Here is a 23,257-nt window from a genome sequence, read left to right on the forward strand (position 1 = left end):
ACAGGCAGATACTTATCCATCATGCAATACCATCAGGGAGGCATCTGATTGGCCCCAAATTTATTCTGCAGCATGACAACGACCCCAAACATACAGCGAAAGTCATTAAGAACTATCTTCAGCGTAAAGAACAGGGAGTCCTGGAAGTGATGGTATGGCCCCCACAGAGCCCTGATCTCAACATCATCGAGTCTGTCTGGGATTACATGAAGAGAGAGAAGCAACTGAGGCTGCCTAAATCCACAGAAGAACTGTGGTTAGTTCTCCAAGATGTTTGGGCCAACCTACCTGCCGAGTTCCTTCAAAAACTGTGTGCAAGTGTACCTAGAAGAATTGATGCTGTTTTGAAGGCAAAGGGTGGTCACACCAAATATTGATTTGATGTAGATCTTTCTTCTCTTCACTCACTTTGCATTTTGTTAATTGATAAATATAAACTATTAAATGTCTATTTTTTCACACCTGCCTAAAACTTTTGACAGTACTGTATATATATAAAATAAACAATGGGTTGGGTGCGCATTCTTGGTTATGTAAAGTAATGTAATGCTGCATTTTAAAATCATGGTATATACAGCAATCAAAACCGAAACTGAATGCTGCACCTCATAATAAAAGCTCTCTCTATTGGCCTGGGGCTTTAGTGAAAGTTATCCCTGAAGTTTGTCCTGTGAATATTTCACTACAGTTCATCTTTACTTAATTTGTTTTTGGGTTTACTGTATAAACATTTTGGGTGATTCAGTATGATTTCTGGTAAGCTTGTACTTGATCGCCGAATCTCCCAACAGAAAAAAATAAAACAAAAACTCACTCGTCTGGCTTTCTGTCTGTCTAACTTTACTTTTAGTTTCTAACTTCAGTTTTGAAAGTATATGGTTGTTTAAAAAGGCTTAAAATGGGCGTCTAACGTCACCATTACATCATCATTCATGTGTGAACGATTTCTAGCGGCGCCGTAGCAAAAGGGTTAAAGGTGTTTGATATTCTCGTTCACGGGCTGAACGTTTTTATCCTGCGCATATCCCTGGCAAAGGGGGCAGAGTGTAGACAGTACTACATGACATGCGTCTATGTGACAGTTTTCCATGTATCTAGAGAAGCACTTCTGAAACTTGGTAAGGACATTCTGCAGCACTATTGAGAGTATCAGAATCAGGGAGTTCTGCATGCAGGGTCTTGCTCAGGATTCTTGGAGGTATTGGAGGCTGTCTGTCTTGGGTCACCATGCATATGGTGGATGCAGGCATTGGTGAATTGTTTGCATATCAGGTTGAGAATGTCAAGCCCTGTTTGCTGTTAATGCAAGACTCTGCTCTGACCTCAATGGCTCCCGTCCATTCATCATTTTTTGTTGCATAGCCTTTGAGGTCTTTTGCCAGACCATGGGGATTGACCTTTTATAACAGGAAATGATATTGTACAGGGATGGAAAGAAGACTCCCATTGCATAGCAGTTTGATCCATTACACTTGAACTTGTTTCCTATGCTCACTGGGGCTAATCAAACTTGTAGTAAAACCTGGAATGGGTGAAACTGCTGTGCAATAGGAGTCCTGTTCCATCCCGTCCCATCCATGTGGAACCATGAGAATGGAAGTGTGGGCTTTCTTCTGCTACAGTGTACAAAATAAACTAAAGAAACAAAACTCTTTAGCACAGAGACAAGGGGACAGTTGATAATGTTCTAAGTAAGATGTATGAAAATTGATTTTGAAAAGAACTTGGTTAGCACTCCTTTTAAAGGGGACCAGTGATAATGTTGCTCATTGATGACAGGTATGGATTTTAAAGCCTTGGACACACCGTTTTAAATCTTGAAATTTGTGTCTTTTTTTCAGAACACTGGGGAACATTCTAAAGCACTTCAGAAACCAAAAAAAGTTCAGGTTTTTATTTTTTTTAGCACACTAATATATATATTTTTAAACGTTAAATATTTTTTTATTATGTTGTATTCTGCTTGGAGGTACATGTCTAAAAACGTGTTATTCTATGACCCGAGATAGGATTTTATACTATGTTTTTAAAATGTAAGTGTTCCCTTCAGTTAACCTTGCTTGTGTTATTCACTTGTAAAGTGCCTGGTAATTGTTCCAGGGATTCCCCTGTGTGCTGCAGTCGGCTCACTTGCCCTCGGTCTGTCCTGTCAGTTCACCAGCATCACAGCGCTTGCTCAGTGTGGGTAGGGATTTTGAAAGTAAACAATCTTCTCTGATCAGTGAAAATGGTTCTGAGGGAATGAGCTGTATTAAATCATATAACAGAATGCCAGCACCTAGCACAGTAAATGAAAGCACATGTATTGGATTGATAGATGACTTTACCAAGTCGTAAACAATGAGAGCTGTGGAGCAAAAGTAAGGATAATCAGGAATGTAGCTACTCTCTGAAAAATTGGTAAAAATACATGTGCTTGTATTTAGTAGTGGTGGTGGGATTGTGAAGTGATTTTTATCCACAGCCACTCATGCTAGGACAGGGCCTGCATCGTTCACATTGGAAACCCTGCTCCATACAGAAACAAGTAGCCAGAACTGACAGGAGATACTGACGTGATTCAACTCATGAAACACAGGTGAATCACTTTGACAATGTTAGGTGTTAATCAAAAGTACATGTGTAAAAGAAATGCATTAACTTTAAGACCTTAAAGGACAAAATAGCAGAACGGAATGGCAGTCAAGGGGTTAACATGTTTGAAACATGTTGTAGCAACCAAATGAAGCCTCCATAGAAAAAGGGACAGGGAAACTGGAATGTAGTTTGAAACAACTTTAAAGGTAATAAGAGCTTAATCGTAAAGACATGAGAGAATCAAACCGCTTGTTGTGCTTGAAGCCTAACACTCCTCTCTCTCTCTCTCTCTCTCTCTCTCCTCAGATGAGCAGGCTCTGGAGGAGAGATGTTCCCCTGGTGGCCCCTGGCTCCTCTGTGGGGGAGGTTGCACCCGGCCCTCACTCCACGGCCACCCCGGCCAGCCCCAACATGTCATGGATCCCTGAGGAGCCCATCACCCCGCTGGGGGAGCCCTTCTTCCTCATGACCACCTCGGCACAGGCCATCTCCGGCTTCTTCGTGTGGACAGCACTGCTCCTTACCTGCCAGCAGGTACAGAGCACTGTCCTGCACACTGCAGGCTGGCACGTTGCACACATTCACATATACATATTGCTAAGGACCTTCTTTACTTTGCATAATGTCACTGGTAGTCCTCATTTGTACATCGGCAACATCACCATCATTCCCCTTTTAGAGGAGTGATAGCAAGACTTTCAATTCCATTAATTTTTTTAAATGTTTTATTTTTTACCTCTTATACAGACATGCTCAAATTTGTTGGTACCCCTCCACAAAAAACGAAGAATGCACAGTTTTCTCTGAAATAACTTGAAACTGACAAAAGTAATTGGCATCCACCATTGTTTATTCCATATTTAATAGAAATCAGACTTTGCTTTTGATTTTTTTATTCAACATAATATTGTAAATAATAAAACAAATGAAAATGGCATGGACAAAAATGATGGGACCGCTAACCTAATATTTTGTTGCACAACCTTTAGAGGCAATCACTGCAATCAAACGTTTTCTGTAGCTCTCAATGAGACTTCGGCACCTGTTAACAGGTAGTTTGGCCCACTCTTCCTGAGCAAACTGCTCCAGCTGTCTCAGGTTTGATGGGTGCCTTCTCCAGACTGCAAGTTTCAGCTCTTTCCGTAGATGTTAGATAGGATTCAGATCAGGACTCATAGAAGGCCACTTCAGAATAGTTTTGTTCTTATCCATTCTTGGGTGCTTTTAGCTGTGTGTTTTGGGTCATTATCCTGTTGGAGGACCCATGACCTGCGACTGAGACAGAGCTTTCTGACACTGGGCAGTACGTTTCGCTCCAGAATGCCTTGATAGTCTTGAGATTTCATTGTGCCCTGCACAGATTCAAGGCACCCTGTGCCAGGCGCAGCAAAGCAGCCCCAAAACATAATCAAGCCTCCTCCATGTTTCACTGTAGGTATGGTGTTCTTTTCTTTGAAAGCTTCATTTTTTCGTCTGTGAACATAGAGCTGATGTGACTTGCCAAAAAGCTCCAGATTTGACTCATCTCTCCAAAGGACATTCTCCCAGAAGGATTGTGGCTTGTCAATATGCATTTTAGCAAATTCCAGTCTGGCTTTTTTATGTTTTTCTGTCAAAAGTGGAATCCTCCTGGGTCTTCTTCCATGGAGCCCAGAAACTGACGTACCTTCACCTTGGAGTTCAGCTTGTATCTCTTTGGCAGTTATCCTTGGTTCTTTTTCTACCATTCGCACTATCCTTCTGTTCACTCTGGGGTCGATTCCTCTTGCGGCCGCGCCCAGGGAGGTTGGCTACAGTTCCATGGACCTTAAACTTCTTAATAATATTTGCAACTGTTGTCACAGGAACATCAGGCTGCTTGGAGATGGTCTTGTAGCCTTTACCTTTACCATGCTTGTCTATTATTTTCTTTCTGATCTCCTCAGACAACTCTCTCCTTTGCTTTCTCTGGTCCATGTTCAGTGTGGTGCACACAATGATACCAAACAGCACAGTGACTACTTTTCTCCATTTAAATAGGCTGAATGACTGATTACAAGATTGGAGACATGTGTGATACTAATTAAAGAAACTAATTAGTTTGAAATATCACTATAATCCAATTATTTATTATCTTTTCTAAGGGGTACCAACAAATGTGTCCAGGCCATTTTAGAATATCTTTGTAGAATAAGCAATAATTAATCTCTTTTCACAGCTTCTTTGCTTTATTCTGTGACATACCAAAGGCATGCAAGTATACATGATAAAATAGCTTTTAATTTCATCACTTGAAGCATTATTTCAATGAGCTGTAAGGGTACCAACAAATTTGAGCATGTCTGTATGCTGGGTATGCATATCCCCTGTGACAAGGATATAGTTGAAGTGTCTAGATATGTACATGATCTAGAGAACTTGTCAGATGGTGATGACGCTTGGTAAGGATATTGCATAGCGCGTTATTGTGATGTCTGCTTTATCACACTTACATTTTTGCATATACATTAGAGAAGTGTACCCAGTTGTGAAGCTGTGGATATATGGAAGCAGGCTTATTCACTTGTACTGAAACTATATATGGGGGTATATGGGGTCCAATAATATACAGCGATGGAAGTAAGACTCCTATTGCACAGCAGCTTCACCCATTCCAGGTTTTAAATACAAGCTTGATCAGCCAGTGTATAGGAAACACTCTCAAGTCTTATTAAACTCCTAGTAAAACCAGGAATTGATCAAACTGCTGTGCAACGGAAGTCTTATGTCCGTTCCTGTGTTACTGGTGCTTTGGTAAGAACAAGGATGTGAAAGCCTTGGTTAACAGCTTAATACATTCCAGTGGAACTCTGCGCAGGGATAATGAGCTGCACCTGTTTAGACGTCACATTTTGCTCAAAACAACAGATAACAAAGCTGCCTGGAGGTGAATAGAGATGCAGGGGTTACCTAGTGCCGTTGCCTAGCAACATGTGCCAGCTGTGACATCAGAGGCTGGGTTGCTAAGCAGAGGCTTGTATTTCTCTCATATGGGCGTGGCTGCAGGCAGATGGAGATGTTAGTCAGATATTCACAGGCACAAAAACAACTGGATGCTACAGTCACCGCAAACACTGTGTGTTACTGAACTTGATGATGTTCATGACCCCAAGTTAGGAAAAGTGTCATTGTGCATGGATGAAAATAAGACTCCCAGTGCATAGCAGTTTGAGCCATTCATGGTTTTGCTAGGAGTTTAATAAGACACACAAGCTTGTTACATATACACTGGGGCTAATCAGACTCATTTTATAACCTGGAATGGGTGAAACTGCTATGCAATAGGAGTGATTTCATAATGTGATGCAATAAAATTCTAATGATTTTTATCATGCAGTTGTAACATCAAATAGACCCAGAACATGCACTGGTAATACTCCAATTTGCTAAGGATTTTTATAATTAGCTCTGGGCCTGCAAAAATTGAACCAGACTCAAAACCTGATCGCAGAATAAGGAATGTTCCCATGTTGCTTAAAACATGTAGGTACCACCTCCCAGCCCTACAGATAAGGTGCATTCAGCTGTGTGTGAGAAGCACTGATCCATCTAGCACAGATTACTGTGATTGACCTGCATTAATCCGAGGCAGTGCTGTGCTGTGGACTAAACCAGACTGGGGAGATCAGAGATGATTACTGCTGATATGAGTCAGCAGCACGCTGTTGATTAGGGGTCTTTGTGGAAGGTAATACTCTGGGTAGTTCTAGTTTATATGGTTACACAGTACAGCCAGGCTCTGTTAAATATTAAATCACTATACCAAAAACAAAACAATAAAAAGAGATCTCCTTCTCCTTTCTTTTTTATTTTTCAAGTTTGGAATCCATCTCCCATGCCCCTGTTTGTTCTGAAGGCTTATGTGCTGTTTAGTTCACAAAATGACAGCTTCAATGAAAGAGGAAGCGTTTGTGCCCACCGCTGCCTTGAGTAGTGATGTAAACAAACTTGCAAACCAAAAACGTCTGGTTTCCAATGAAGCAGAGTGCTTGTGTAACGGCAGTGTTTTGTGACGCACAGCTGTTCTGGATTCTGTGGATGAGATGAGGCTAAAAGTTCTAAAACCTTGCGGTGCGCAGGGTCCCGGCACGGCTCTCTAGCACAGTGGTTGAGATGCTCGCTTGCGGTGCGCAGGGTCCCGGCACGGCTCTCTTGCACAGTGGTTGAGGCGCTCGCTTGCGGTGCGCAGGGTCCCGGCACGGCTCTCTTGCACAGTGGTTGAGGCGCTCGCTTGCGGTGCGCAGGGTCCCCGCACGGCTCTCTTGCACAGTGGTTGAGGCGCTCGCTTGCGGTGCGCAGGGTCCCGGCACGGCTCTCTTGCACAGTGGTTGAGATGCTCGCTTGCGGTGCGCAGGGTCCCCGCACGGCTCTCTTGCACAGTGGTTGAGGCGCTCGCTTGCGGTGCGCAGGGTCCCGGCACTGCTCTCTTGCACAGTGGTTGAGATGCTCGCTTGCGGTGCGCAGGGTCCCGGCACGGCTCTCTTGCACAGTGGTTGAGATGCTCGCTTGCGGTGCGCAGGGTCCCCACCCGTCTCTCTTGCACAGTGGTTGAGGCGCTCGATGGAGTGAGCGGTGTTGCCAGCCTCTGCACTATTTCACATAAAGAGAAGGCTAAACTGTGGAAGCATATAGCAAACGATCATTCAGGAATTACATTTTAGCTTTGAACATGATTAAGGGACATGGAAAGCAATGAAGTTTGAACGCAAGGCCTGTGTGTTTCTGTTTACATGAGTCGTGACGAAACATAGAAATGGATTTCTACTTGCGCATCAAATGCAGTGCTCTGATCTACTAGCAATCACAATGTCATTTATTTAAACAAATCCCATTGCATAGCGGTTTGATCCATTCCTGGTTTCACTGAGTTTAATAAGACACACCTGAGCTTTCTTACCTACACACTGGGGCTAATCAGGCTCGTAGTAAAACATGGAGTGGGTGAAACTGTTATGCAGTAGGTAGTAACATGGTACACTAGTAGCTTTATTATATGTTGTTGAGAATATCAATACTGGTGTGTTTGTGCCATTTACATTTTTCCATGTATCTGGAGAACATGTCAAATTTCTTATTTAACATTTAATTATTAATTTTCCTAAACTGTAATGCTGTTGATATACATCATGGTTAACCTTTTTTATCTCATTTTGTACCACAGTGGTAGGAATGTACTACAGTGGTTGGAGATGTATGTTACTGACATATTTGTTTATAATATACAGCAGGGGTACAAAATACAAGCTCTCAGGGTCCTCCAGGTTCTGCAAGTATAAAGCTGGTGTCCTCTAGGTCCTCCAGGTTCTGCAGGTATAATAAAGCCGGTGTCCTCGAGGTCCTCCAGCTTCTGCAGGTCTTATTCTGAAGCTGGTTATGAACTCGTCTCCCTGTGTGTCTCTGCAGATCTACATGCACCTGCGCTACTACAGCGCCCCGAACGAGCAGAGATACATTGTGAGGATCCTCTTCATCGTTCCCATCTACGCCTTTGACTCCTGGCTCAGTCTGCTCTTCTTCACCAATGACCAGTACTACGTCTACTTCGACACGGTCAGGGACTGCTACGAAGGTAAGGGCACGGTCAGGGACTGCTACGAAGGGAAGGGCACGGTCAGGGACTGCTACGAAGGGAAGGGCACGGTCAGGGACTGCTACGAAGGGAGGAGCACAGTCAGGGACTGCTACGAAGGGAAGGGCACGGTGAATGAAATTGCATCACATTATGATTAAATGTTAAATACATCATTTTAGCATACAAGTCAATATTTTTTTTATTCCTAAAAAAAATGAACCGCTGTTTTTCTACATCACACACCAACTTTCTTTGCAACAGAAACCACAGGAGACTCGTACTCACTGCACTGTTACACGACCCTGTCTTGCTCTGAAAAGCGATCTCCGTTCATCATTTGAAAATACTGTATTCCAATTAAATGAAGTGACGTCCCAATTAAAGACATAAATAGAACCATCTCCCAGAGTTGTATCCCTTTTATAAGCAGACATCCCGATTAGGCGGCACCGACTGTACCATATCCATAAAGCACATGGTTTTTAATTTAAGTGAATTCATTGGTTCTTTTTATAGTGGAATTACCTCCGTTTTAAAAACGGCTGCAACCTTGAGCCTAGTTAAAGCCTGCCTATTTTCACAATGTACCTGAATAGCGCTGCTGATGTAACTAACAGATCCATTGACATAGATTATGTTGTTGTCTGTATGATGGGTTGACATAACATGTGTTTGTGTAGCTGCTGATGTCCCCCAGGATATAACTATAAATAAATAATCTACATTATTTATATATATAGTAGACTGATATTGAAGTGATACAGCCATCTGAAATGTCTTTAGAATATAGTAGACTCTGATATTGAAGTGGTACAGCCATCTGAATTGTCTTTACTGTGTAGTAGACCCTCATAAGGATGTGATAGTCATCTGAAAAGTCTTTTTATCGATGGCCATGCTGTCGCATCACAGTTAGCTATGCAGTTCAGTTCGTATTGAACTCTATTTTATAATGTAGTCCAGGGTGCTGTGTATGAAGCTGATTTCCACCCAGTCCAGGTCTGAGCAGACAGTAACCTGCTCTGACCTTGTCGTGTAGAACAGCAGCTATACTGTGTACCATATCCATGTATTTAACAATGTGTAAGATAGCTGTCCTCTGCATTAACACTTTAATTGATATGAAGGTTACAAATCAATATACCCTTGGGAAACTGAAATAGTATTTTTTTTTTTAACCACTTTGACCTTTAGCCTTGTATATAAGAGGTTTTTTTTAGGAATACAAGTTAAAATTCTTTTGAAAGCCTGTTAAACAGTATATGAAAATGAGATGTATATCTCAAGAGTTCTGGTTAGATAAATCAATTTGAAATATACACCTAACTCAAATTTGTAGAACTCTTTGCCATGTCTTCGATAAACATTCAGCTAGTTTTTAGCAAACTGACACTGCAGTAACATTTCTAGCTTTTGTCTTTTGTAGTCTGTATTAGACTTATACAACCCTATTCCCACCTCACCCTTTTATAAAGTGATTAAAAAGAGAACAGAACAGTTCTCGTGCGAGTTATTACCAGGTTTACAGCCTTCTCTCCCTCTATACCAGCATCAACAGGAGGCAGATGGTGCTTTTATAAGGAGGCTCGTGGGCCATCTTTGTTTTGTTGTTTTTTTTTGTGGTGAGGCCTAATAAGATATCTGAGGTTGGGATGCTTGTTGCCTAGCAACAGCCAATGAGCCGTCTCCTAGGAAGGGGATTTTACAGCAGACAAATGAGTTTAGTTTAATGTTAACCTTCTATCACTGCTGCTCTCCTTAAATCCTGCTCTCCCAAATCACTGCATGATTTGGGAGAGCAGGATATAAGGAGGTGAAAATCTGCTCATGGATGTGTACTGTAAGCTGTAGCACACACTTTAGTGTGTAGAATTTGTTTGGCCTTTCAGATTAATCTGGGAACCCAAGATATATCAGGAGAACATGCCCCACACCAGGGCAAGGCCAAGAAAAGTGTGTACAGTAGACTCAATGGAACTGACTCCTGTTCAGATCCAACCCCCACTATACAATATATATATATATATATCTATATCTATATCTATATATATATAATTATGTGCCCAGTCTAAAACAAAAATATGTTTGGCATATTAAATATGTAGACATACTAACTAAATAATTCTACAAATGTACATCTTTTTATTTAAGAACATAAAGTTTACAAACGAGAGGAGGCCATTCAGCCCACCTTGCTCGTTTGGTTTTTAGTAGCTTATTGATCCCAGAATCTCGTCAAGCAGCTTCTTGAAGGATCCCAGAGTGTCAGCTTCAACAACATTACTGGGGAGTTAGTTCCAGACCCTCACAATTCTCTGTGTAAAAAAGTGCCTCCTATTTTCTGTTCTGAATGCCCCTTTATCTAATCTCCATTTGTGATCCCTGGTCCTTGTTCCTTTTTTCAGGTCGATAAAGTCCCCTGGGTCGACATTGTCTATACCTTTTGAGAGCTAGACTGCGTAGTCTTCTTTGTTCAAGACTGAATAGATTCAATTATTTTAGTCTGTCTGCATACGACATGCCTACACACACACATTACTAATGCATTGTAAAGTTTTAACATTACTTCCCTTGATGTAAATTATAAGAACAATTTAATTAAGAAGGCCTACAGGTTTGTTAATGTAATTGTACATTTTGATATCGTAGTCTTCCTTCGCAGCATGTTTACGTCTGGTGACAGAAGCGTGCATTATGATTGGGTTGCATTACGTTGTTCCTGTGTGTTGCCAGCTTGTCAAATGCAGGCTTGTCTCTCATGTGGCCACCGCAAACTGCAAGGCAACACACAGGCAACAACACATGTGTTCCTCTTGTTGTTGCTGTCAACAAAAGTCGCCCGTGTGACCAGGCCTTTTACACCAAGCAGGTTCAGCTGCACATATTGCCTTCCATACAATGTAAGGAGTTCAAAGCCATGGACAGCCCTCTGTTTAACAAGAGGTTCTGTGCTATGACAATGGGGGGGCACTCCTCAGTGTCAGAGGAAGGGGAGAAGAGAAGAGAGAGGCCATCTGCCTTCCCTACGTCTGGCTGTGCAAATACACTCCTGTGTAGAGAACAATGCAGGCTCTCCAGCGCGCGCACACACAGACATGCACAGAGTGGCAGGGCCGCTGCAGCTGTGCACACGCACACGCACACACACACACACACACAGACATGCACAGAGTGGCAGGGCCGCTGCAGCTGTGCACACGCACGCACACACACACACACACACACACACACAGACATGCAGAGTGGCAGGGCCGCTGCAGCTGTGCACACACACACACACACACACACACACACACAGCAACAGAATCCACGATGAGGGATTCTCAGGAGGTCAAATAAAAATAATTGGGCAATTCTCATATGCAGACTAAGAATGTATTTGCATTGAGATTAATCATAACAAGTTGAATAACTGCGTTATACATTGACCTAGGTGAGCAGCAGGGAATCGGCAAACAGAAGCCGGTGTGTCATTCCTGAATGCTTTTATCTTTTGGGGGAGGGGGGGGGGGGAGAATGGTTTTGCCATTTTGTACATAATCCAAACACTGTGCAGACGAAGGCAGCACCAATAACAGAGTATGCACCCTTTCAAAGGTATCATACTGCCAATAAAGCGCCATCTCTAGTTTTGCATTTCCATTAGCTACAGAGGGTTACAATGTGCTTATAGCAAACATGTATTCCAACCACAATTGGCCATATTTTCAGAGCATTTACTCAAGTCTTAAATTCAATCCAATTGTTTCAATCTGGTGAAAAAAACAACTTAATTTTACAAAACCAGAACCAACAACTAAGTGATGTATTTCAGGTCCTCATAAGCACAGGCAGCGTGTTTTGTTTTTCATTTGTAACATTAATAAACTAATTTCTCCCCTCCCAAATAGGATTTAATTAAAGAATGGAGGAAACGTTTATGAAATATGTCCCAGTGTGTGGTATTGCATTGGGTCATAGAAAGTTCTCAGTTTCCATGCAGCGCTCACAGCAAATCTGTTACACTTGCACTTCCTAGGTCAGTCATTTCACCGGAGTGTCTTCTGTGCCATGTTACTGGCTGAAAGCATGTCAGTCAGTACAGGGAGTAGCTGATTGGTTAATGACAGGAAAAACCATTGAAGGAAGTGCAACACTATCCAAAAGCATAGTCTGGAAAAAGAGATTTATTTAACCTGGCACCTAAACATGTTTCTTTAGAAACTGCACATTTGAGACCTGTGTAACAAACGCACATTAGCTGAATTGTGGGCTCTTGTCATTGCTTCACCTCCTGCCAGGTCCCAGTTGAAAGGAGTCTGTGGTCTCAGCCTTGCCTCCCGAGGGTAGAGATCGGTGTAATCCACAGCAGAGCAGAGATTGTGCAGTGCCTTGCCACACTGCACTGCAGTGGGTTCTTTACAGGATTTAGATCTGTTCAATTCACAGGACCTTTCTCTGTCTCCGTAGTTAACTGCATTGTGCAAGGCACTTAGGAAGCAGGAATTCCCTGGTTTAAAATAGGTCCTCCTTCATGAACTTGTGCTAATGCGGGTTTGGCACTGCTGACCGAGCTCAGCATTTGGCTCATGGATGAGATTGTTACGTCGTGTGTTGGGTGAATTCACAAAGGCATTTACTCCATGTCATTGAAGAAAAACACAGACTGAAGTTACACAACTTTAATAAAAGGGTTCTTAGGTATTCTTAAATGTATGGTTAAAATCAACTTTTTAACAACTTCTTTTCCAGTGTACATATTGCACTACTATAAATCATTGCTTATTAAAATCCGTGTATTTAAAGAGGATACCGTTCTCTATTCAGGGATACCAAGATATTCAGTAAGTAAAGGGTCTGCATGGGGATTTCTTACTGTTAAAGTAAATGTTATATTTCATTTTGAGAGCTATATTGAGGATGTGATGACCTGAAACAGAAACTGATACAAAGTGAACCTAAACAAGAATAATTGGTAATGCTACTATAAGAGATCAGTGGAGGGGAAGCGTGCCTACCTGCAGCTAAAACTGCCTTAGATAATGTGCACAAACTGGAGAACCAGCCAGGTCTGTTTTAATAATGATAAACTGGAGTTCACCCAGGAATCTCATTGTAGCCTCAAATTGAACAGGATTGTGGGCCAAAAAATAACTCTCTTGAACCTGTCTTCCCTCTGTCTTGCTGTAGCTTTTGTGATCTACAATTTCCTGAGCCTCTGCTATGAATTCCTCGGAGGGGAGAGCGCCATCATGTCAGAAATCAGAGGGAAGACGATTGAGTGAGTTTATTTGTTGTGGAAAACGTGAACTGGACTCCAATATACAAGCAATGCCCTTTTGTATGCAGGCAATTATTATGCAAGACACTGTATTGTAACTTGAATTATTTGAGGTTTATTTTAGACAAGTGCCCAAAATACCATAATAAATTGCTCACCTTTTTAAAGGAATGCATTTGTTTTGAAATGGTGCAGTGTACCTGTGTGAGTGGGAGGGGGTGCACAGTGGTGCAGTGTGCCTGCGTGCGTGGGAGGAGGTTCACAGTGGTGCAGTGTGCCTGTGTGAGTGGGAGGGGGTGCACAGTGGTGCAGTGTGCCTGCGTGAGTGGGAGGGGGTGCACAGTGGTGCAGTGTGCCTGCGTGAGTGGGAGGGGGTTCACAGTGGTACAGTGTGCCTGTGTGATGTGGGGAGGGGGTGCACAGTGGTGCAGTGTGCCTGTATGAGTGGGAGAGGGTGCACAGTGGTCCAGTGTGCCTGTATGAGTGGAAGAGAGTGCACAGTGGTGCAGTGTGCTGGTGGGAGGGGGTGCACAGTGGTGCAGTGTGCCTGTGTGAGTGGGAGAGGGTGCACAGTGGTGCAGTGTGCTGGTGGGAGGGGGTGCACAGTGGTGCAGTGTTCCTGTGTGAGTGGGAGAGGGTGCACAGTGGTGCAGTGTTCCTGTGTGAGTGGGAGGGGGTGCACAGTGGTGCAGTGTGCACATAAGCTGGCTGTCAATCCTACCCACCTAATACTCTTCATGACCTACATTGGGAGCCTATGTCTTATAAGGTGGGTCGTAAGATAAGATTGATATCCAACTTGCGTGCCTCAGCAACCCCCCACCCACTTACTCGGACTGTGTTCACTAGGGCTGTAATGATGCGATCCGATATCACAATACAGGGCATGGTCCTGATGGGCTGCTTGTATGATGCATTGTAAGATCAAAGGATCATTTAATGATGGACTATTTTGTTAAAGACAAACATTAAATGAGGTAGGGTAGTATGTATTCACAACAACTATAAAACACTTGTGTTGTCATTCAAGAAGCATGCTGATTTTTTTTAGTGGTTTATTTCAATTTACAGTATATATACAATGTTACATTAAGCAATAGTCAATGTCTAGTTTATCATTGATACTCGTTTGTTGTCCCATAAAAGACATGCAATTGATAATTACGAAAATAGGTGAAAAGCTTTTTCAGTGTAGGACTCTTTGCAGCAGCAATGTAACCCTGTCTGTCTGTCTGTAGGTCCAGCTGTATGTACGGAACCTGCTGCCTTTGGGGAAAGACCTACTCTATTGGCTTCCTGCGTTTCTGCAAACAGGTCAGTCGAGTTGCTCCTTCCTCTTATTAAACCAACCACACTGCTGTGTGGTGCACAGGGTGAGTCATACAGCGCAGGTTCATGTCCTCGCTGTGTGAAGTCACCCGTCTTTGCTGGGGACTCCGAAGGGAGCGTCGCTTTGGCTCTGGTGCTCCCGTGGTTTAGGGAGGCAAAACTGACACTGACTGTTTCACCCCATCGCGCTACAGTGGTGACCCTGCTGGCTAGTGTTGGGACAGTTATCTAAAATGTTGTAATATTGCGATGGTAATGTTCATTTTTATAAATCAGTTTGATCTGTTATCATGGTTACCATCCATATCGCCATTATCGAGGATCGTAGTCAGAATTCACAGGATAACATTCCACACAAACAAACTTAGTTCAGTAGTCTGTTGCCACAGAGTGAGTAGTTTGCTTCTGTGTAAATGGGGCTATTTTGTTACCCTACTTGTTTGTAAACAGTCTGACACGATGCAGCTGTGCCTGTGACGCACATTGCCATAGCAACAAAGCAACTTGGGACCCGTTTCATACAAGCAATTTGTGCCGAATCACAGTCGCAGGCACTTTGCAGATTAAAATTTGGGTTTCATAAAACTTTTTCACAGGGCTGTGACATTGCCGATTTTGACTGTAACTTGCGACAGCCAGACAGCAACCACAAGTAGCAATTCTCATCACAGATCCTGTTTCAGGACACACCGTGCCACGCATACAACTAGCTGGGCGTCGATATGGCAGAGAAATCGGAAGGGAATGAGTATTTAGGGACCGGTCCAATCCTCTTGATGCAGTGTACACAGACAGAATTCATATCAGGGTACCGATTGACAGGAAGGGAGGTAACTAATCTTAGGGTGCTCAAATGTATTTTTAGATTTAAACAGAAAAAAAAATCTAAATGGATTTTATTAATCAGTTTTAACCTAACTTAATCGTTAGTGGTCCATTTATTCAGCGCGTCTCATTTATTCAGCCCGTCGCTGGATTGCCCAAATAATTGGCATAGGAAATACTAGATTGGCCCAGCATCGATGTTGAAGCTTTGGACGAAACTAGAATCGCCTGGGCTAGTTCCGAAATTCAGTGAAAACTGTTGAAAAACGGGTTTCGCCCAGTTGTCTTTTTCAAGTTCTGGGCCAATCTAGATTTGCAGGCGAGTGCCGAAAAAAAGTGGTAACTTCGGGATTTGCCCAGAAGCCCTTGGCGAAACTAGATTGCCTCAGGTTTTGCCCTTAACGTCTGTGTGTGTGTGTATATGTGTGTCATATATATATATATATATATAAATATAAAGTATTCAAAATAAAGCATTGCTGCTGGAATTTTAAAGTTTCAAGACACCAAAATGGATTATCGTGATAAAAACAGTTATCGTGATAATTTTTTAGATGATCGTGATACAAAAATTCTGTTGTCCCAACACTGCTGCTGGCCAGGTGCCCAGTGAGCTCAGAGCGGACACCTGCAGGGGTGGCCTTAGTCCTCCAGAGGGCGGTAGCTCACTGACATCCACTCTCGAGTTACTGGGTGAAAAAGGAAGCTGGCTTGGTTGTGGGATCAGAGGACACCCACTGAACCTTCGGGTCTCCTGAGCCATGTGGGGAATTGCTGCAGTGAGGAGAAAAGTGATTGGGCATTCCAAACTGGGAGAGAATCAGGGGTAAAATAATAATTGACACACAAAATAAAAACATCTAAAAAGAAACTGGTTTCCTTGCAGTTCACAGGTACTTGGAGATTGTAGTGGACATAATAATCCCATACATTTCCCTGCTAGCAAAGTCCATTCATTATATTATTCTCAAATGTTCAGTTTTGAAAGAAAGTTTTAGCAGATGTGTTTTTTCATTTTAAAATATGACATCTGATAGCTGTGTTGAAATGACCCAGGAAGTAAAGCAGTAAAAGACTTCCTGAAGGCAAGACAAGCAAACTGAGAACTTTTTTTACCTCGTGTAGCAAGTACCAGATGTTTTAAAATGAAAATACGTTTGTTGAACTTACGGAACTGCACATTTGAGACACACACAGTGAATAGCAGGTAAGATTTCTGAAATGAATTTGCTACTTTTAACTACTTTTAGGTACAGTGAAACAGTACGGTACAATACAAAGATAAGGAAAATCAAGGAAAAGATTAGACTAGCATTCAAGTACTCTCATGCTTTAAATATTTAAAGTAGTTGAATATTGTGTGTTGTTTTTTTAGTTTTGTTTTTTTTAAACCCTTTTTTCCTCCCAATTTGAAATGTCCAATTGTATTTTAGGCTCAGCTCACCGTTACCACCCCTGCACTGACTCGGGAGGGCGAAGACGAACACACGCTGTCCTCCGAAGCATGTGCCGTTAGCCGACCACTTCTTTTTACTCTGCAGGGCTGCCATGCAGCCAACCCAGAGCTACAGCGTCGGAGGACAACGCAGCTCTGGGCAGTTTTTGCAGGCAACCCCACAGGCGCCTGGCCAGTCTACAGCGGTCGCTGGTGTGCGGCTAGCCAAGGACACCCTGGCCGACCTAACCCTCCTTCCCCCCCTGTGGGCAGCGCTCGACCAATTGTGCACCGCCCCTGGGAGCTTCGGTCGGCAGTGGAATAGCCTGGATTCAAACCGGTGAACTCCAGGCTATAGGGCGCATCCTACACTCCACACGGAGCGCCTTTACCGGATGCGCCACTCAGGAGCCCTGTAGTTGAATATGTTTTAATGGAAATTCCCACCCTAAGCGCACACATAGTGGTTGTAGGTTGATGGCAGTGAGGTTGCCGGTACGAAGGGACTGAGACTCCTGTCTGTTTCTTTCCAGGCGACTCTGCAGTTCTGCGTAGTCAAGCCCTTGATGGCCATGATTACTGTGATACTGCAAGCTTTTGGGAAATACAAGGATGGAGACTTCAAGTAAGTGACGTCAATCCTGCCTGACTTTTAAAGACAAATCCACACTCAGTGACTCTCACACAATGTTAGGGTTGTTGGTTTTCACAAAGCCCACTTCTTTATGTAAAAGGTGCTGTTATTTAGATATGACACCATTTAGATCAATTGAAGACCCCAGTGAAGTTGTGTGATTAGTCGACTGTCACTTTACTGTTTGCCTATTCGATGGTACCCCTAGTCTATCATGCACAAGACGACGTGATTGGATTTGGTGAAAGTGGCTTCATGATTAATAATACAGAAGACGGCTCAAGCTGGGTTATGCTCTAGCTTGTGACGCCCTGTCTCTCTGTCTCGCTCTCTCCCAGCGTGGCAAGCGGATACCTCTACGTGACGATCGTCTACAACATCTCGGTGAGCCTGGCTCTGTACGCGCTCTTCCTCTTCTACTTCGCCACTCGGGAGCTGCTCAGCCCCTACAGCCCTGTGCTCAAGTTCTTCATGGTCAAGTCTGTCATCTTCCTGTCCTTCTGGCAAGGTGAGCATCCCTGACACTCTCCGCAGTGCAGTGCCTGCTGACGGCAGATGTGGAAACTGCATCCTTCATGTTACACATTGCAATAAGTACTCTGCAGAAGTTACTACATCCAAACAGGGTCCAGTCCCAACTGGAGTAGATTAGGAAGTGTCTGCAGTACACACACAAAAACATAAAGAAACATTTCAAACTACCACAAGACTGTACTGTGACTAAGCTGTGACAGAAGTTATGTGCTACTGAACATGTGCTACTGGCGCATAGTGGTGGAACCGTTCACCAATGAATCAAAAATTGAAAACAAAGCTCTTTTAGGAACACTTTTTAAAAATATTACACAGCGTATTGAAACGCATAATGGGATTTATTTTATTGATCTATATTGTAGTGAATCTAAATATTGGCAGCGGTTAAATGTTTCTATTAAGTGCATTTTTGTCTTTTAAAATGAAGTAAAATGGTTTGGTCCTAATGTAATATGTAAACAGTTTCCGTTAGAGCCGCATGAACTGATTATTGGCACCAAACTCTCTACGGCTGCGGACAATGATGAGGGTCATTGGTGTCGATCGGGCTTATTTACCATTCAGTGTGAAACGAGTGAATAAGCAGCTGCTTGGGTTTGTGTGGATCGCTGTTCTCCGCAGCAATCATCAGAAATCCAAGCAGCTGTTTCACACTTGTTTCACTTTGAATAGTAAATTAGCCTGATCAACATTAATGACCCTCTCCTGATTTCTGTGGAGAGCTCAATCCCAGTCGTATAATCAGTTAGTGCAGCACCAATGGCCGTGTGTGACCCACTGCGGTTCAGAGTCATTGAATATACCCTGATTTTATAAAGATGTGTGGATAATTGCACAGTACGTTTAGACAGACTGGGAGCTGGTGGTCTACAGGAACAGGGTAATAGTAGTATCTGAACTGTGTGTATGTGTGTGTCTGTCTCTGTGTGTATCTCTGTGTGTGTGTGTGTGTGTCTCTGTCTCTATGTCTCTGTCTCTGTGTGTGTGTCTCTGTCTGTGTGCGTGCGTGCGTGCGTTCGTGCGTGTGTGTGTGCAGGCTTGCTGCTGGCTGTCCTGGAGAAGTGCGGGGCGATCCCGAAGATCAGTTCGGCGGAGGTGTCGGTGGGAGAGGGCACGGTGGCCGCCGGCTATCAGAACTTCATCATCTGCGTGGAGATGTTCTTCGCTGCCATCGCCCTGCGCTACGCGTTCACCTACAAGGTCTATGTGGACAAGCAGCTCGTCACACAGGGTAGGACAATATAGCCCTGCTGGGCAGCATGCATTCATACCAACTACAAATACAAAGGGCTTGTTTGTCATCACTTCATCCTGCCCATGAAATACTGTGGATAATTGTTTCTCATGACGTCTTGTTTATTCCAGAAATGGGGAGCATGTATTCATTGCTATTGTTGTTTATATTAGGTGCCTGCCCAGAGAATTCATATTCATATTATTAGTCAGTGCGGTTAGGTGAGACAGTTTCTGATATTACCTCTATTGGGACCCAAATCAAATTTGTATTGGGATTCATAGCAAATTGAGTTAACTAAACCCACAGTTTCTTGTTGCAACACGACACAGAGATGAGACTTTTTTTTTTTTTATCCTGGAAGGTAGGAAGGCAGTACTGTGAAGAGACTTTATTAATATAAAACCACTGTGATCTATGATGTAAGAAACTCCTCTCCTCAGTTTAAGTGATACACGAACAAAGGATTTCACTAGATGTTTAAACACAGATCTCCTGTTTGTAAAATTATGCTGCATTGATTTCTACTAATCAGAAAGTTCTTCGGCATAGAATAGTACTGGTAGTATCTAAGGTCCTGTCCACACTATGCATTTAACCATATTTTCCATAACCCCTTTTCCACCTGCACACCCGAGTCTCCAGCCTCGCAACATATCTGAATGTGGCTCGGGGCCGAAGCAGGCTGTGGGCGGGGTTACTGCATTTCATCATCACGCTCAAGCGTCATTACAAGAGAAAGTGGCAACGCACAGGACCTCAACCGCTAAATGTTTTCCTAACTCCTTACCTTTACACCGCGGGACACATAACAACACACATCTGACTGAAATACACAATAAAATAACTCTCTATAATGCACGTAAGTGAAGCAAAAATGTAACTTTTCCATCAAGCATCATGTAATCAACGCTATATTTATTACAAAAAAAAGGTAACATTCCCACTCGTGGATCATTTTAATTTAGCAGTTTTTAAACTATAAATAGCCTGGCTAAACGGCGGTCAGGAGCTCAGTTTGAAGCAGGAGTGGGGAAGGCCGAATGGGTTCGCCCCACTTTCAGCTGCTGGAGCGGGGCTGAAGCATCTCGTCTCCCGAAGAAAGCCACAGCACCTCTCAAAGCAAAAAAGTAAATACATTAGGAAAGAGAACCATGTAATAGGCTTAATATTTGTTTAGTTATAAAACGAATGCTGAGTAAGATGTCTGTGTTATAAAGTGCCAGCGCAGCGTTTCTTCAGTTCAGATACTGTATCAAAAGGGAGAGACAGAAACGGAAGTTAGACTGAGAAGTTGTTTACAGTTTTAACAACACCGGTACTGTACTTACTGTTGAAATATTGCATGAATCACTAGTATAGGGAATTGGGGGACATGCTGTAGGAGCGTTTTATCCGAGGTGCGTTATAAGCGAGAGCCTTATAGCGAGGGGGCACTGTATAGATATCAGGGCTGGGACTATTGATCGATGCATCGAAAAAATGAGAAACATTAAACCACATGTCGTTTCATGAATCAATTTTATAAGGACATAATTCAATTATGTATACCTGTAATACGGTCCCCCGTCTTTGCTTCCTTTGTTTTAGTATGTATTTCAGCAAACCCCCCCCCACACACACACACGCATTTTCAGTATTTTTCTGCAATAACAAAAAAAATCCATGATAAAACATATTTTATAAACTAATGCTTAGTTCTGTTTTTGCAGTCTGTGACGTTTTAATGGACTCAGTACGTTCATTACGTGTTCATGTAGTGTAAAAGCGGCTCGAGCTACCCAAGCCGTACCAGGCTGGCTCAACTCGGCTCGGGTGTGCAGGTGGAAAAGGGGTATTAGTTGCTCTTAAACTGGCTTAAAAGTGCTCAATACGGTTAGCATGTACACGGCAGAGTGTTTAATACGGGACTCGAGCACTTCAAAGGCAGTCTCAAGTCCAGTTCTCAATGAGATCACAACAGGTGGTGCGCTTTGTAGAAGTGTCGATAGTTTAATACCCAACAATGTTTTTTGTGAATCCTCCAAAAATGTTTGCAGCGGGGATATTGTAAATACTCAGCAGGCACCTGAGCAGGCACCTGAAAGAGGAGAACGACTATCATTACAACCTCACTGCATACAATTTTTGAGGCTTATGTTATAAAAGGTGGATCGTGGAGAGACGTGGTCAGATGCCGAATTCAAGGCACTATTGATATCTAGAGCAATAGAAGAAAAAAAAACGAAATGCACAAAGCCATAATGTTCATGCTAAGAAACGCTATGTCTTCCGTGGGCATGGGTTCCATATTTGCAGGGTTGTCGTATTAAGTCCACTGTCCGTTGCGCTGTAACCAAACTATTTTAATAGTGTTTGCCTGACACTAAGCCTGACTGAACATGAAACAGTGCTTCAATGTGGGCGCCATGAGCTGGATTAACACTTTCAATATTTCGGGCCCCGCCTTTTCACAGCGCTGCTTGTTTTGTATCCATTGCATCATTTAAAATGGTGCTGAAATGTGATCTGTGTACTGATAGACTTAAAACAGTCGCATGGACTGAAGGGTAGGCTCGATGAACTTTGAACCCAGATGAGATTGTAGTTGAGAGCTGATTTTGTAAAATGGAATTCGGCAAGCGATCTCACAAAGCAGTTCTTTGGAGAATGGGAGTAATTGTGATTTACTCCAGTGGGGGCGAGGATCCTGATTTGGAGGATGAAGAGCTTTTGGATCTTATTTTTGCTGTAGACATGGAAGGTGATTTCATTATTTGATTTTGTATCCGTTCTTTTATTTATGTTCTTGCTCACACATCCCTTACTAATATGCCATGACATACTACATTAGTAATATATTTAGGACACGTTATTGTGTTTGCCAGTTTCCTTGCAAGTTGGTTTATTTACTGTTTTTATATATAGATTACCTGTCAGATTGATTACTTCTCGATAGTTATTTAGCTCGATGATTTACTTTAGAAAGCAATGTTCTAGTCAGTCTTTTTTTTCTGTTGTCATTCATTTGGTGTCTGCGTGGGTTTGTGTTTTTATTGTAATTTACCCTCTGAAGGTACATTTCTAACCTAACTTTAGTAATCCTTGTATAACAGACGTCTCAGGTACACAGCTGCTGTTTATAGTCAAGTTCTAATGCTTGAGCAATATATTTTATTTGCAGCTTATATGTACAACGTTGTCATTTTGTTTTACTAAGAAGCAAATACCCTTACAAAGTTGATCACAAAGTTGCTGATAGATTCTCACAGTAATGTTGCAGTTTATCATCCTTCTCCCATGCTTATACTACGCACTTCCTGTGCTTTATTTGCCAGTCGTGAGTCTGGCGTTACCATACTTTGTGATTTGCCGTGCCCTAGTGCAGGTGACCAGGGAGGCAGGCTGATTTTTTTTTTATATTTTATGTATTTAAGTATTTATGTATTTATTTATTTGTTTACTATTCGATTTATTTATTTTGTTATTTACTTATTGACCTCAAGAGGTCAAAGCTCATTCCGTTTATAGTCTTTATTGGAAGAAACTCTTTTTACTTCTCCTCACATTCTGACTTTTACATTAACACCACCCCTTGGTGGCATTACATTGTGGTTGGGAGAGGTCAATAGTTACTTATTCATAGATAGATATACACTTCATGGTGAAGTGTATGCATAAATAGTTATTGAAAAATTATTGCAATTTTACTTTGTAGTTTCTGTGCCATTTTTATATTCCAGCATGCTCTGAATTATGTAAATAATTACTGGAAAAAAGGGTCTTCATATGGAGACAGAAAACTCCTGTATCTCCTGTGGGACATTCCTGTGTCTGCAGCTCCATCATTGGGACCTGAG

General features: G+C 42.6%; 1 protein-coding gene across 3 annotated transcripts in view; it reads left to right on the top strand.

Moving 5' to 3' along the window:
* Positions 1 to 23,257, top strand: part of LOC117433101 (transmembrane protein 184B-like) — a 60,482-nt gene that overhangs the window by 28,878 nt on the left and 8,347 nt on the right. For 2 of the 3 annotated variants that reach the window (XM_059016790.1, XM_059016792.1), the window contains exons 2-8: positions 2,884 to 3,111; positions 7,999 to 8,164; positions 13,337 to 13,427; positions 14,666 to 14,741; positions 17,550 to 17,641; positions 17,989 to 18,158; positions 19,221 to 19,415. In XM_059016790.1, coding sequence (XP_058872773.1) covers positions 2,884 to 3,111; positions 7,999 to 8,164; positions 13,337 to 13,427; positions 14,666 to 14,741; positions 17,550 to 17,641; positions 17,989 to 18,158; positions 19,221 to 19,415 — 1,018 coding nt within the window. Of the gene's footprint in view, positions 1 to 2,464; positions 2,579 to 2,883; positions 3,112 to 7,998; positions 8,165 to 13,336; positions 13,428 to 14,665; positions 14,742 to 17,549; positions 17,642 to 17,988; positions 18,159 to 19,220; positions 19,416 to 23,257 lie in introns of all 3 variants that reach the window. The other variant, XM_059016791.1, reaches the window with a different exon arrangement.

Source organism: Acipenser ruthenus, chromosome 53 (genome assembly GCF_902713425.1).
Source record: "Acipenser ruthenus chromosome 53, fAciRut3.2 maternal haplotype, whole genome shotgun sequence".
Classification (NCBI taxonomy): domain Eukaryota; kingdom Metazoa; phylum Chordata; class Actinopteri; order Acipenseriformes; family Acipenseridae; genus Acipenser; species Acipenser ruthenus.